The 13,207-nt window shown below is 44.8% G+C and overlaps 1 protein-coding gene and 1 long non-coding RNA gene across 3 annotated transcripts in view; one reads left to right on the top strand and one right to left on the bottom strand.

The window, feature by feature from the left end:
• Positions 1-13,207, top strand: part of LOC142586000 (PX domain-containing protein kinase-like protein) — an 82,607-nt gene that overhangs the window by 48,854 nt on the left and 20,546 nt on the right. For both annotated transcript variants that reach the window (XM_075697195.1, XM_075697196.1), the window contains exons 9-10: positions 1,544-1,668; positions 3,293-3,410. In XM_075697195.1, coding sequence (XP_075553310.1) covers positions 1,544-1,668; positions 3,293-3,410 — 243 coding nt within the window. The remainder of the gene's footprint in view (positions 1-1,543; positions 1,669-3,292; positions 3,411-13,207) is intronic.
• Positions 5,838-13,207, bottom strand: part of LOC142586002 (uncharacterized) — a 39,888-nt gene continuing 32,518 nt past the window's right edge. The window contains exon 2 of the long non-coding RNA XR_012829173.1: positions 5,838-6,039. This is a non-coding gene — a long non-coding RNA (uncharacterized LOC142586002). The remainder of the gene's footprint in view (positions 6,040-13,207) is intronic.

Here is a 13,207-nt window from a genome sequence, read left to right as displayed (position 1 = left end):
GGGCAGTGGCCGACATTTTGGCCTCATTGGAAGCTGTCTCGGTGGAAGCCAGCGGGACGGGTTCGGAGACTTGGGATGGCAGAGCGAAGAAAATACGCTGACCTTCAATTCCCAGGCTGTGTAAAAGGAGGGCTTTGTGTCATTCGGGCGGGAAGTTGGATGCTCCAGATGCCAAAAAAAAAAAAAGGTGGCAAACATGCAAAATCATTGTGGCCATAAAATCGGTGGGCGGCCCTTTGCAGGCAGAAACGGTGGTGGTGGAGCGAGGCCGGGAAAACTCGTGACGTGGCCGGCGTGACTGCAGGCGAGATAACGCCTTCAGAAGGAAAGTTAGAACGATCTAGAACCCTCGTCGCCAGTGTGGTATCGTGGCCTACGGGCTGACGAAGAAGAGAGCAAACCAGCCATAACCCAACCAATAATCCTCTTTATTTTCTGACACCCAATTATATGCATGGGGACAACAGCGCCACAGTCATTCACAGGGTTTCCAGACGGGTATCAAGTATCGACCAAAACTAATGACACAACAGTGCCCGCGTGGCCACTTGCATTGTTGCTCATTGCGCTGTCTGGTCATGGGTTATGAGTGTGTTTATTGTGCTGTTTCTACACTACGTTTATTCTGCTGTTTCTACATGTGCTCTGTAATGCATGTAAGAACAGCACAATAAACTTAAGGCGCCTGACCAGACGGTCTGACATGGGTGGCTATCCGGCAGCCGCAAGAACGCACTGCTTCCGGCCATCTCGCCTTGTTAGATGTAAGTAGCCACATCAAGCAAACTACTGCAAGCAAAAAATAAATGAATTGAAAGAAATATATTAGAGAATTGCTATACAACCCAGGTACGCAACTTAGCAAGCGGAGATTTTACCACAACTCTAACAAAATGGCCGACTTCTTGTAATATTAACTAACTGCGAATTGTTGAGGCATCTACCGCATATTTTCTTTCTTTATTTCAGTGTTTCTAGAAACCAATTCTTGTGCGCTTTACCTACATTCTACTCTACATTTTATCTGTAACATATATGTAAGGTGTAGGCACTGATTACCATCAAAGTGAGCTACTGCACATACATTCTCCATCATGTTTGTGCTGAATCCTATCTATACAGCACAAACTACATCAAGCAGATGAAACATCATCAAAGTATATTATGTGCAGAGCACATCAGCGAACAAAGGACGGACAGGCGCTGACTTCCGACTCGGAAGTACAACTTGGAGATGGAAGTCAGTGTTTATCCCCATCATGCTTTTCTGCCCTTTGCCTGCAGTCGCGCCACGCACATCATCATGGACTGCCAACTAGCCCAGTCCCACACTTTGCATCAAAGTAGAGGTGTGTACATATGGACACGACTGAAAATCGTTTTAAGCGGTATGCAGAACTACGTCACATAAGGTGCCGTAACTAATGCAGCAGACGACATCCCCCTCAATCGTAAATGCTTACTGACAGCTCACATTGCCTGCATTCCCATTTATATATCTTGTGCAGCTGTACTTGCTTGAAGACATAAGTTTTGCTTGCAGGGCACTTACACCTTGGCAACATTGTCCTACGAGGTGATGACTGTGTGGTGACGGCACTGCAGAATCAACTGCTTGGCCTGCCCAGCCGGCTACGACCATTAGTTGTTGGCCTCAAGAAAGTCAGGGTAGGTTGTCACAACCCTTAGAGCAGGCGACACATTTGGCCTTTTGATTCGTGCCTGGTTCACTCCACTGGCACTAGGAGAGCTCAGATGCAGCACCGTTCAGCATTCAGATGCCGACTGCTGCACATGCAACCACTCTCTCAGTGTGGTGCCATTGTGTGCTTTGTGTGTGTGTGACCTCAAAGGGCACTGCACCATGATTGATATTGGCTCAGTTTGATGGCAGGGGTAATCAAAGAAATTTCAACATTGTGCTCTGCAGTATACAGCAGTACATAACTCTTGGAATTAAATTTTGCTGTGCCAGTTGCTTTCGCAAACACATGCTGAGTATGCAACTGTAGCTCCGTGCTACAACTGCACCACCTCCCCAGGCTCACTGCAACATTGTGGCACAGCAGTGCAAGGGTGCATTTCTGCACCGGTAATTGAATACCATGGTGCAGTGCATCTTCAACGGGTTCGGGGGGTTGCAATGAACTCCGTGTGAATGAAAAAATACCATTATTTTAAAGGACTAGCTTTCAGAGCATACACTGTAGCATTAATAGCCAACATTTTCGGTAATTTCTAGGCACTGGTACACCACACCTGACACCTTGTGATGCCACATTCACCTGTAAAGTGTATGAAATATTCCTCTGTTGTATCTCTCTTCTCTTTGGAGAAAATAAAAAGAAACAGTATGTCCCCATCATGATCATGTTGCTACTAACATGTTTATGCCAGCAGGACAGTGAAGTGTACACATTCAACATAATTAAAATTCGGCATTCTGTAGCTGAACATAGCACAAGTACTGCTGACCTGACACATGCCCCTCTGTATTGCATTACGCATCTGCACTAGTAGTAAGTCTGTACTGAGCTAAATTTCTGTTGTCTTGTAATGTTGTCAGGCACATTGATACAGTTGGTGCAAAAGACAGTTTAATGTCATCTCAGTTTCACCAATACCTTATGAATGTATACACCATTGTCACTGCCACATGTTATAATCACGTGATGGTGTGGGTCCTTTAAAAAAATTTGCTAACTTTGTCAATGCACTTCTCAAAGCTGTTGTTAAATGCACATATTCAGTGGACAGTCTTTGTTTGTTTGAGGCAGCTGCAATACAGTGTGGGAGGTACATCAATTGCTGGTGGGACAGATGTTGCATTGAGCACTACAACATAGAATGTTATGTATAAAAACACACTAGTTAGAATGGTGCTGCATGTTCTCAGAACAGCTTCTGTTTTGTTCCAGTGCACTAGTTTCACTTTTGTGTTGGTGCATGTCCTTTGGCTGGTTGTTGAAGACACCAACTATGATTTGAATACAATTGTTGTGTGTAAAGCCTGTGTTGTGATCCAGCCACCAAGAAAAAAATGTAAATCCAGGTCATAATTGGCCATATATCAAGAAATACATCAAAAGGATGTAAACCCCAATGAATCCTTTGTCAAAAGGCTTCATAATGATTTCCTCATAACAAACCTTTTCATTCGTCTAATAAAAATTATTATGATGTCCCTGGTGTTAAACTGATTGCTTAAGTCAATGGATTATGATTTGATCTCTGACTTTTGCATCTGCATTAAGCCTTTTTTGACAGGATGTTCTTTTGTTGATTTTGACAGACTGCGGAAGCAGTGGATGTGTATAGCTTTGGCCACCTGATCTATGAAATGACGTTCGGCAGGCCTTGCAATACTCGAACTTGTGATAACTTCCCGGCACCCTGCCCTCCAGAACTGAGTAAGACAGCATTGTTTTCATCTCTTGCAATACAGCTAATGTACATTATGTTTAGTGAGTGCGTGTTGAGTGTGTTTAGTGTTTAGTGAGTATGTCTAGTGAATGAGTGTTGCGCATGTGAATGCTTTCTCTGGCTTGCCTTAGAATATGAGCATGGTTAATTTCATGTACTTGCTCCATGTTGTTACCCTACTTACTGGTTGATCCAGGCAAAATAAATCGGCCTTTCAAAGACATAAATTAAGGAATACATTAGAACCTCCTTCATACGTTTTCGAAAATAATGTGAGAAAAAACATACTAACGGAGAAAATGTGCCATTGAAAGTCACTAAAAAATTGACTGACTCAATTGTTGCAGACATCTGCGTAATTTGAAGTGCTGCGCAAATCGTTGCAGCAGAAGATGCGGATGCGCATTGAACTGGTAGGGCCTAAGCGACCCAAGATGCTCGTTGTTCTTTTCCTATTGCGTAGTGTTTGAGACTGGGACTGGAAATATAAGCGAAATTGAGCTGGTGGGCAACACCGGAATATGGTGCCTACGTTGCCACCAGAGTGATACCTGTGTCGCATGCAGCAGGGAATGGCGGTGTGTTTGGAATGTCACCTATTAAAAGCGTGCAGTATGTTTCCAATGGCACTACGACCCTCTCGCTGTGAAACCGATAAGTGAAGATGCTTATCGCAATAGGGTTGGCGGCGATAGCTGTGAATGCGGTGTGCGATTACTCAGGAGGAGATTCGCTGATAGTGGAATAAGAAACTTAGTGTGCACCAACGTTTCCATGTGAGATGGGCGGGCAAGTATTGCGGAGAAGCTGCTGCATTGGGAGGCTTACTATTCTCAATAACGCATGCACCTCGCGCCTTTTCTTGTGGACATGAGATATAGGGGCCGCAAAACGTGTCATACGATCGCTGTTTACCTATCTACTGAGCATTGGTTTTGAAAGATTAGTGTTTCCCAGGAATGTATGACCTGTTAAAAAATAAGCGTAACTGTATTGGGTCATTTCTTGTGTTCTCAATCGTTGGCGCCGAGAAATCCTACATAATGGGATCATATCAGCGAGGTTCAACTGTATCTTAGTACAGCTTATTTTCTACATTAGTAACAGCTTTTCTCCTGTAGCACATCCATGTGAATGAATAAAGGGAAAGTCAGACATCCACCCGTTCGTAGCAATTGCTACAAGGGAAACCCATACAGGTTCCTCGAAAGAAAAGCCTCATAGTTGAAGAAAAATTCGTCCTGGTCCGGGACACGAACTCGGGACCACCACCTTTCCGGGGCAGCCACTCTACCATCTGAGCTAACCAGGCGGCTAGCAGATGGCAGGGCGAAGTCGAATTTGTCGACAGCACGAAGCAAAGGCAAGAGTTTGACGTAGTTCTGCGGAAGCCCGCAAGGTGGAAAGAAGTAATGAATAAAGGGAAAGTCAGACAGCCACCCGTTCGTAGCAATTGCTACAAGGGAAACCCATACAGTTTCCTCGAAAGAAAAGCCTCATAGTTGAAAAATTCGTCCTGGTCCGGGACACGAACCCGGGACCACCGCCTGTCCGGGGCAGCCGCTCTACCATCTGAGCTAACCAGGCGGCTAGCAGATGGCAGGGAGAAGTCGAATTTGTCGACAACACGAAGCAAAGGCAAGAGTTTGACGTAGTAGTTGCCACCTGCCATCTGCTAGACGCCTGGTTAGCTCAGATGGTAGAGCGGCTGCCCCAGAAAGGCGGTGGTCTCGGGTTCGTGTCCCGGACCAGAACGAATTTTTCTTCAACTATGAGGCTTTTCTTTCGAGGAGCCCGTATGGGTTTCCCTTGTAGCAATTGCTACAAACGGGCGGATGTCTGACTTTCCCTTTATTCATTACTTCTCTCCACCTTGCGGGTTTCCGCAGAACTACTACGTCATCCATGTGAATGTTACGCTGTGCCATATGACTCATCAGTTACATTCGGGGACGTTACAAAAGCCCCAGTGTAGAGATGAAATCTTAGAGGGAAGAAAGCATGAGACAGGCTTTGTACATATACACATGTATATTGGACCTGACCTCCTGGGAGAGTTTGTAAGCAGCTCTTCAAGAGCAGGAAAAGGTGGTGCAAGAAATGAAATAATATTCAGTAAATTTAATATGAACCCAGCAACATACAATGTTAAATGCACAATATTATAGTACTTATCAATAAACTGGCATACCAAGCATATGCGCTCATGCTATGCTGGGCCCTGGTGCAGTGCACACTACACTTCCTACAATGATGACATGTATTCCCTGACGAAGCCAGACCCGGGCCAAGACATTAAGATAATTTCCATGTGTACATCCTCATGCTATAAGGGTTTTTCAATCAATCCAGGAAGGTGCTTGGTGAACACATGCACATGAAGCCAACAGACAGCGAGGCCAGAGAAAGAGAAAGCACACCTAGAAAAGCATTTATCACCAGTTTTCTTGTAGTAATGATAAGATACCTTTGCAAAGCAACACCAGGCAGAGCATGTTCTCGTCTGCTGTGGCACAACCACAGATGTAACAACCACTCCGGTTTCAGCCAAGGCGCTGCAGCGCTGCGTCACAGGCGAGTTTCAGTGCATGCTTCCTATCAGCGCTAGCCAGGAACCTGAAAAATTGAATTAGAGTCAAATTAACAAAAGTCTTGTGCAATAAAACCTCATTATCATGGTGTTATTGGAATAGAATATTGACTTTGTTATAAGCGTCAAGGGGTCCTGAACCACCACTCGGGCTTGGTAAAAAAACATAGTCCGCGGATAGCATATGTTGCTGTGAGCATCTCAGCCAAGTTTAGCAGTTGTGCGCGGTGCATGGAGCTTGCAGTCGGAGCGTGAAGTCTCCTTTCTTTCAAACGCTCTTTTTCCACAGAAACTTGCTCTTCACTCTTTTCTGGACGCTTTATTTCATAGTATAGCAGGTTCCCATATACAGCTGCTATTGGCCAATAGCTGACACCAGTCGATGGGGGTGTGTGGATCAGTGCGCTTCTTCCTGCTGTTACTGTGTATACTTATTGACGAAGTTTAATAAACAGGCTGAGCTAAGTGAAAATCTGCTTTCGAATTACGATAATAATTATGCACTTTCGGAATAAGCTGACTATTATCTGCTCACTCTTGGCTGCGGTCGCCAGTGTGGCAATTAAATTTTGGCCACCCTGCTTATCGGTGTCTTAGCCGTCGGGTCTTGCTAATTTCGAGTAGTTTCGAACACTCAACTGGCCTCGAACCATGTGACACTAAAGGTCAGACCACATGCACTGCAAAATGTGCAAGTATAACGTGGCTACTGTCTGTCGGTCAAGCTGGTGCAGGACAAAGCCAGTCCGCACCACGAAGCACGACCAAATTGGAGCATATGAGTGTAAGCACACTCAAGCCTTGTCGTTCACAAAGCCGTCATTGCACTTACGCACTACAGTTGAATGTAGCTGCAGTCTGCTACGTAGCGTAGATACTGCAGCTACCGCAGGGTGCTGCAATGAGTCAGCTGGCAGAGCACACTGTGGCTCGCTGAGGACAACCGCATCTAGCTTATGTTTGGCGCGTCGTGGGTGCCACAATCGAAAGTAATGTGTCTACGTTAACACACAAAATGAAATTTGAACTTCGCGCCACAGTGACGTCCACTAGGTAGAGTGTTGTGGGTACATCCTGCTCTGCCGTAGCCTTCACTGTACAAGGCACTAAAGGAGTGGGAGCACCGCAAAGAGGGTGTGTGATTGCCAATGACTCCACTTCTGCTGAACGTACAGTACCTTTAGAGCATGGCTCTTGGGTGGCCGTTCCTGTGGCGAGCATTGACGTCCCTCATAACTGAGCGGACGAGCGCATCGAAGGATGGAAGAGTGAATGCAGAGTGCAGTGGGGATGAATGACAACAATAGCGAAGAGAGCACAAGGAGGAAAGCAGAGAAGGAGGGTATGGTGAAAGCGCGAGAAGAAAAGTGTACTGTATTTACTCGAACCTAAGCCAGCCCCGATTTTAAGCTGACCCCCCCATGTCCGAAGCAAAAAAAAATAAATAAATTTACCTCGAATGTAAGCCGAACAAAAAAGTGAGGTCAGCGTTCACAAAATGAAAGCAACATTTATTTAATATGAACATGGTGAGCCCACTCTAAGTCATCATTGCTGCCAGCCTCATCGCTATAGCCCAGACCACATGTACACTTGCAGACGTGTGTAAGCTCGCACCCAGGCATGCACAGACGGCGCGGCATGGCTTGCACGCATCGAAATGCAGTGTGATCTCAGTGAACAGCACCTCTCTGTTATCGTGCGCTTACATTCCTTATCGCTGTCATCTCGTCGTTGTGGCACACGCAAAAGTGTTTCCCACTGCCCCCTTCAACCACAGATGTTTTTCTCATCGTTGCTGAAGTTCTCCTCGCTTTCACGTTTGACGGTGCTTCTGTGGCTAGCACAACTTTTTGTATGAAAGTGGCACTATAGTGGTATTGCCTGTTTAGTGCCATTACGATAATGTCACGATATAGGCCACGCCGGTCGTGTACTTCAGTTGACTACTGCTGCGGCTAGTAGCGGCTGCAATACTGACTTTTCTAGATGGCACTAGCTGTGCACCATACAAATTTGCACATTTAAAAAAAATCCTTGTATCTAAGCCGACCCAAGAGTCTGATACATGATTATTTGAAGAAAAAAAAACTATCTGCCTAGATTCGAATAAATACGGTAGTGCTGCGTAAGACGGGCATTGCAGTGGCAATAGCTATGAGATGGTGCACATAGGCCACGCCGCTTGTATAGTTCAGTTGGCTATTGGCGTGGCTAGTAGCGGCTGGAATACTGACTTTTCTAGATGGTGCTAGCTGTGCACCATACAAATTTGCTTGTTTTTTTTTTTTAATCCTTGAATCTAAGCCGACCCTAGAGTCTGGTACATGATTATTTGAAAAAAAAATAACTACCGGCCTAGATTCAAATAAATATGGTAGTGCCACGCAAGACGGGCTCTGCAGCGACAATAGCTATGAGATGGTGCCAGAGCAGCATGATGCCACCAATACCATATATGGAAACAAAGTGCCGCATGAGCGGAGGTTTGTTAGTGGCAGTGCTGTGAATCGCGCCCACGTGTCACCCACGTGCCGCCTCTCACAATCTCCCAATTGGCGAAGCAGTTGCGCCATACCTGGCTCCGTTTGCCACTTGCTGCATGAGGCAGATTGTCCGTGCCAGTCAAAATATAGTGAAATTAAAACACGTATAGAGCTGCACTCAAATTTTGCATTAGGGAGTGTCGTAACCTTTCGTGAAGTGCCTTGTGGCAAGTTACACTTGAACCTCATTGTGACAAAACGTAATATATCGAAATAAATGTAATTCCCATTAACATCCCCCTAGAGATTCATGTATTTTAAACCTTTTTTTAACCAAGTAAAATTGTTCTGCCAATGGATATAATGGGCTATATTTGTTGCCAAAACCAAGAATATTGACCGTTGTGCACTAAGCATATTGCTTTCCGCTGGGCTACGCACTCGTTCAGCGCGGCATTTCAGAATTCACGCATCAAATACATCGTAGAGCAGCACTGGTTTTTCTCACTGCCACGCACATTTTCACGTACTGTGGCTGCTGCGCAAAAGCAGCATTTCTTTCTTAGAGCACCTCTCTCTCGCTGCAGCACGTAGCTGGCGAAGCTAGGTGCACCCTCCGAGATTGCAATCTATGAGGCCACGCCAGCTGTGCTGCACCACATATTGATGATGATGCTCGTGCGCGGCGTGCTAAAAACTGGTACCTCCTTCTTACTGCAGCATGCGCACTATGCTGACGCAGCTAGGTGCGACCTCCGAGATTGCATGGAACCGGCTCAAGCCAGCCTAGTCAAGCCAGTGCGCTCACAAAGCAGAGCCGCGGAACCTCGAGAAAACACAGGATCAGATAGTTTTGCTTTCAAGGGCCGAACACGTCCCTGTACACATCCGCATTTCTGGTTCTCAGCCAAGTTCTGTCTGCCATATATTTTATGGGTTTCATGACAATATAAATGAGCCAAGTGAAAAGCGGCAGCAAAAGACCATCACCATCATCATAAGGACGCTGTCGTAACGGCTGTTGCGTCAGGTGCTAAAAAGTCACACATTGCACATGCCGGAGTCTTTTGCTGTTGTTCTATTGAGTTTTAATCATGTACGCAGCTGCATAGTGGTTCTGTGGGTTGCAGAGCCATAATCTTCTTTGCATGTTGAATGGTTTGCATACCATTGGGCATATACTGCAGTACATGGCAAAAATCGTTATAACAAAGTGATGGATATTACTAATTCATTTAGGCTTCCCCTTCAACTTCATCACAATGAGGTTCGAGTGTATTTCTGAAATAGCCCACATTGACTTCAAGTGCATTTCTCCACTTCGGTAGAATGTGGGCCCCTTTACCCTTGAAGGGTTGATTCAACTCCCGCAGTGCATTTCCCTATAATCAATCATTTTATTGCAGATTTAAAGTCATAAGATACTTATTATTTTAAGAAAAGGACGGTAAGCATTTCTTTTAGATGGCATTAAGGCAAGAAAAATTATTTTCATGTTTACTACACATTTGCTCATCGAGATACGGATAAACTGGATTAATGATTTTTCCCGAAATATATTAAAAGTCATTGCACTTATTTTTATCCTAAAAAAAATCACCTACAATTGTGACACTCCCTGATGCGAAATTTGAGTGCACCTCTGTAGTGTATTCATTTCACGGTATACTGAAGCATTACACCGATCACCGCACCAATTGACAAAGCCGCGACGCTCAGCATTATATATAGACCAGCCACACAGTTGCTGCTTCCCAGCAACTCCAACTTATGCAACTGTAACCTTTACCAGGAAAAGCTTGTGGCGAATGCTATGCATGAAGGCAAGCTTTCTAGTTCTTTTTTTCTTTCCCCCACATGGCTGGTGCCGCGAATGCGTGGATGTGAGTGCCATCTGGTGGTACTTCAAGGTGGCGTCCTCTGCTTTTCTCCTCATGCTTCCGCTGCACCCTTCTCCTCCACTTTCCTCCTTGCTAATTCACTCTGTTATGCCGAGGGAGGATGCCAAGTCTCATCGCAGGAATGGGCACCTAAGAGCAAAATTGACTTGCCATCCTGGCCCTGCAAAAGTGCATGTCCAGCGAAGCTGTTGAAAAGCACCACAACTGCTGAGGGGGGTAGACAATGCTTTATTGCTTTAGAGTAATGGTGATACTGACAGCACGCCACCGCCTGTAGAGGTGCTGCAACAGCATTCAAATTAGTTATTAGGCTGGTTCTTTTATATACAGAAGGCTAGGGATGTCACTCCACACTTTGCCATCGCCACGGCAGCTTGTGCAACAGTAATCTTAAGAGGAAGCCTTAGCTCGGGCCCAACTTTGACGCAGCCTATTCAAATACATGTAAAACGCAAAAACGTTTTTCTGAGATAACCCCTAGGCCGATTTTAACGAAATTTGTTGAATTTGAGAGAGAAAGCTAAATTCTAGTGACTGTTGGAAGCGGAATTTTGATTTAGGGCCTGAATTCTGTTAAAAAGATTTTCAAATATTTGACCGTTTAAAAAAAATAGAAGGACGACGTTTACAAAGTCATAACTCTGCATCAAAAACAGATATCGTGGTTCTGTAAACAGCATCCATTAGATCATTCAAAGCGGACAAATTCAATATGTCTTTCTACATCTTACGTGAATATGTTACGTTGGTTACAAGGGTTCTGCAAAAGCTGTATTTCCATATTACTAAATTTCTTTATATTCATGTGTAACATATCAATTTTGTCCGCTTTAGATGTACCATTAGATGCAATTCACAGAATTGTATCATCCTTTTTCTTTGTTGAGGTACAATGTTGTAATAGTTTCGTCTTTTGAAAACTTTCGATTTTTGCCAATTTTTAATAAAAAATTGACGACCTAACTCGTAAATTCAAAACCAACACTCACTATATTTTGAACTTTTCTTTTAAATGCAACAAACCGCGTCAAATTTGGTGCAGTGGTTGCCCAGAAAAACGAATTCTACTTTTACATGTACTTACATAGGAGCACCCGAGCTAAAGCTTCCTCTTAACTGGGAAACGTATGCAGGGTGAGCTATGTGCTTCACATTGTTATCAGGAATGCCTTGTCATCAATCATGTGGTTTGGATTATTGTTTTATGCTTGTTCTTTATTGAAATGTGTGCTGTTCTGTATGTAGTATGCGTGATTCCAAAGAATGTATGCATCATTCACTTCACTTAGCCGACTGCTTGAAGCCTCGGCCTTACAGGGGCGTGAACCACTGCTCCTCGCCCTGCACTGCCACCGGGATCGTACCATTTTTTCCCTGACGGATGCAGACACAGAAAATGCTGACCAAGTAGAGGCTAACAGCTTTGCTGTAAAATAGCTTTGAAAAAAGCCAGCATGCACGACCATAACAAGAGAGCAGCATGCCATATGAGTGCCCGCAAGCAAATTTATTGGTTGTGTGCTCGTCGGAAAAATCTAGCGAGAAACACACAGTGGTATTCGTTTGACAGATTGCTAGGCGAAATGCAATCATTCTGGTGCGTCTTGGTAAAAGAAACACACAGGTGGTGATGTCATCCATTTTGCAAGTGCCGACTTGTAATCTAAACCTAATTGCTTGCCTGTGAGAGAACCATGCAGGTGAACATCTTGCAGAAATGCTTTGAGGGATTAGAAACAAGAGAAGGTAAAAAATGAGTTCTGGCAGTAGCCCAGAGGTGCAGCACAATTAAATTTTTTTATTACTGATGGGAAGTAGCAGATTATTCTAAGTGACACCAGGCAACACTTTCACCCAAGAAGTTTATTCCACGGTCATTTATTTAACCACGGGGGCCATTTAGGACTTGTTTCTACTGCGATACTTCCAAAGCAGTGATCCTTAAATGGTCAAAGTGTAGAGGCCTCGAACGAGACACAATGTTGCATAAAGTGCACTCCAACAGCATGCGAGCTTGTTAAGCATAAACTATTTAAGTAAAGAAGCGCTCAATACAGGCAACATCAGAGAGGCAAAATTCTGCTCATGGCTGCTAGTAGCTGCCTTGTCTGATGGTTGCCATTACGTAATCCCAAGGAACTGCTGCCATGTGGCTGAGTGGCCTTTGCAGTGCTCTTTGCCTCTGCAGATTGATAAGATTTAGTCAACACGCAAAAACATGTGTGGCTGTCTGTAAGTCTAAAGTGATGTGCACTGCACGGGATTTGTTCAAATGTGTAGGCTGCAGACGGAGGTTTCGGAAGACATCGTGAAGCTGGTCGATGTGCTCGCTTGCTGTTAGAAAGGCGGTGAAAGTGTTTTCTTTGAAGAATTCAGCTGGCAGACGACGTGAACTGCCGTAAACAAGCTCTGCAGGAGCGCAGGAGAGGTCCTCTTTGAAGACAGATCAAATTCCAAGAAGTGTGAGCGGAAGTCAGTCAGCCCACTTGTTAGGGCAACCATCCATTGTGAATGCTGCCTTGAAATGCTGATGAAATTTCTCTACGAGGCCACTTGCTTGAGGACGGTAGGAGTCAGTTTGCAAGTGCGCTGTTCCAAGAAGTTGACGGAGCTCCGCAAAAAGGGGTGATTCGAATTGGCAGACTCAATCGTAGGCAATTTTCGTTGGACAGCCAAATCAGGATACCCGAATCAAATCAAAAGCTGCAGACATGTCAGGAATAGGTGCTGCTTCGGGCCAGCGGGTAAAAGGGTCGACACACGTCAGAAGATAGTGATAGCATTGGCATGGTGCTAGCGGGCTGACG

This window comes from Dermacentor variabilis, chromosome 6 (genome assembly GCF_050947875.1).
Source record: "Dermacentor variabilis isolate Ectoservices chromosome 6, ASM5094787v1, whole genome shotgun sequence".
Taxonomy (NCBI): Eukaryota; Metazoa; Arthropoda; class Arachnida; order Ixodida; family Ixodidae; genus Dermacentor; species Dermacentor variabilis.
This window is presented reverse-complemented; position numbering and strand designations above follow the sequence as displayed.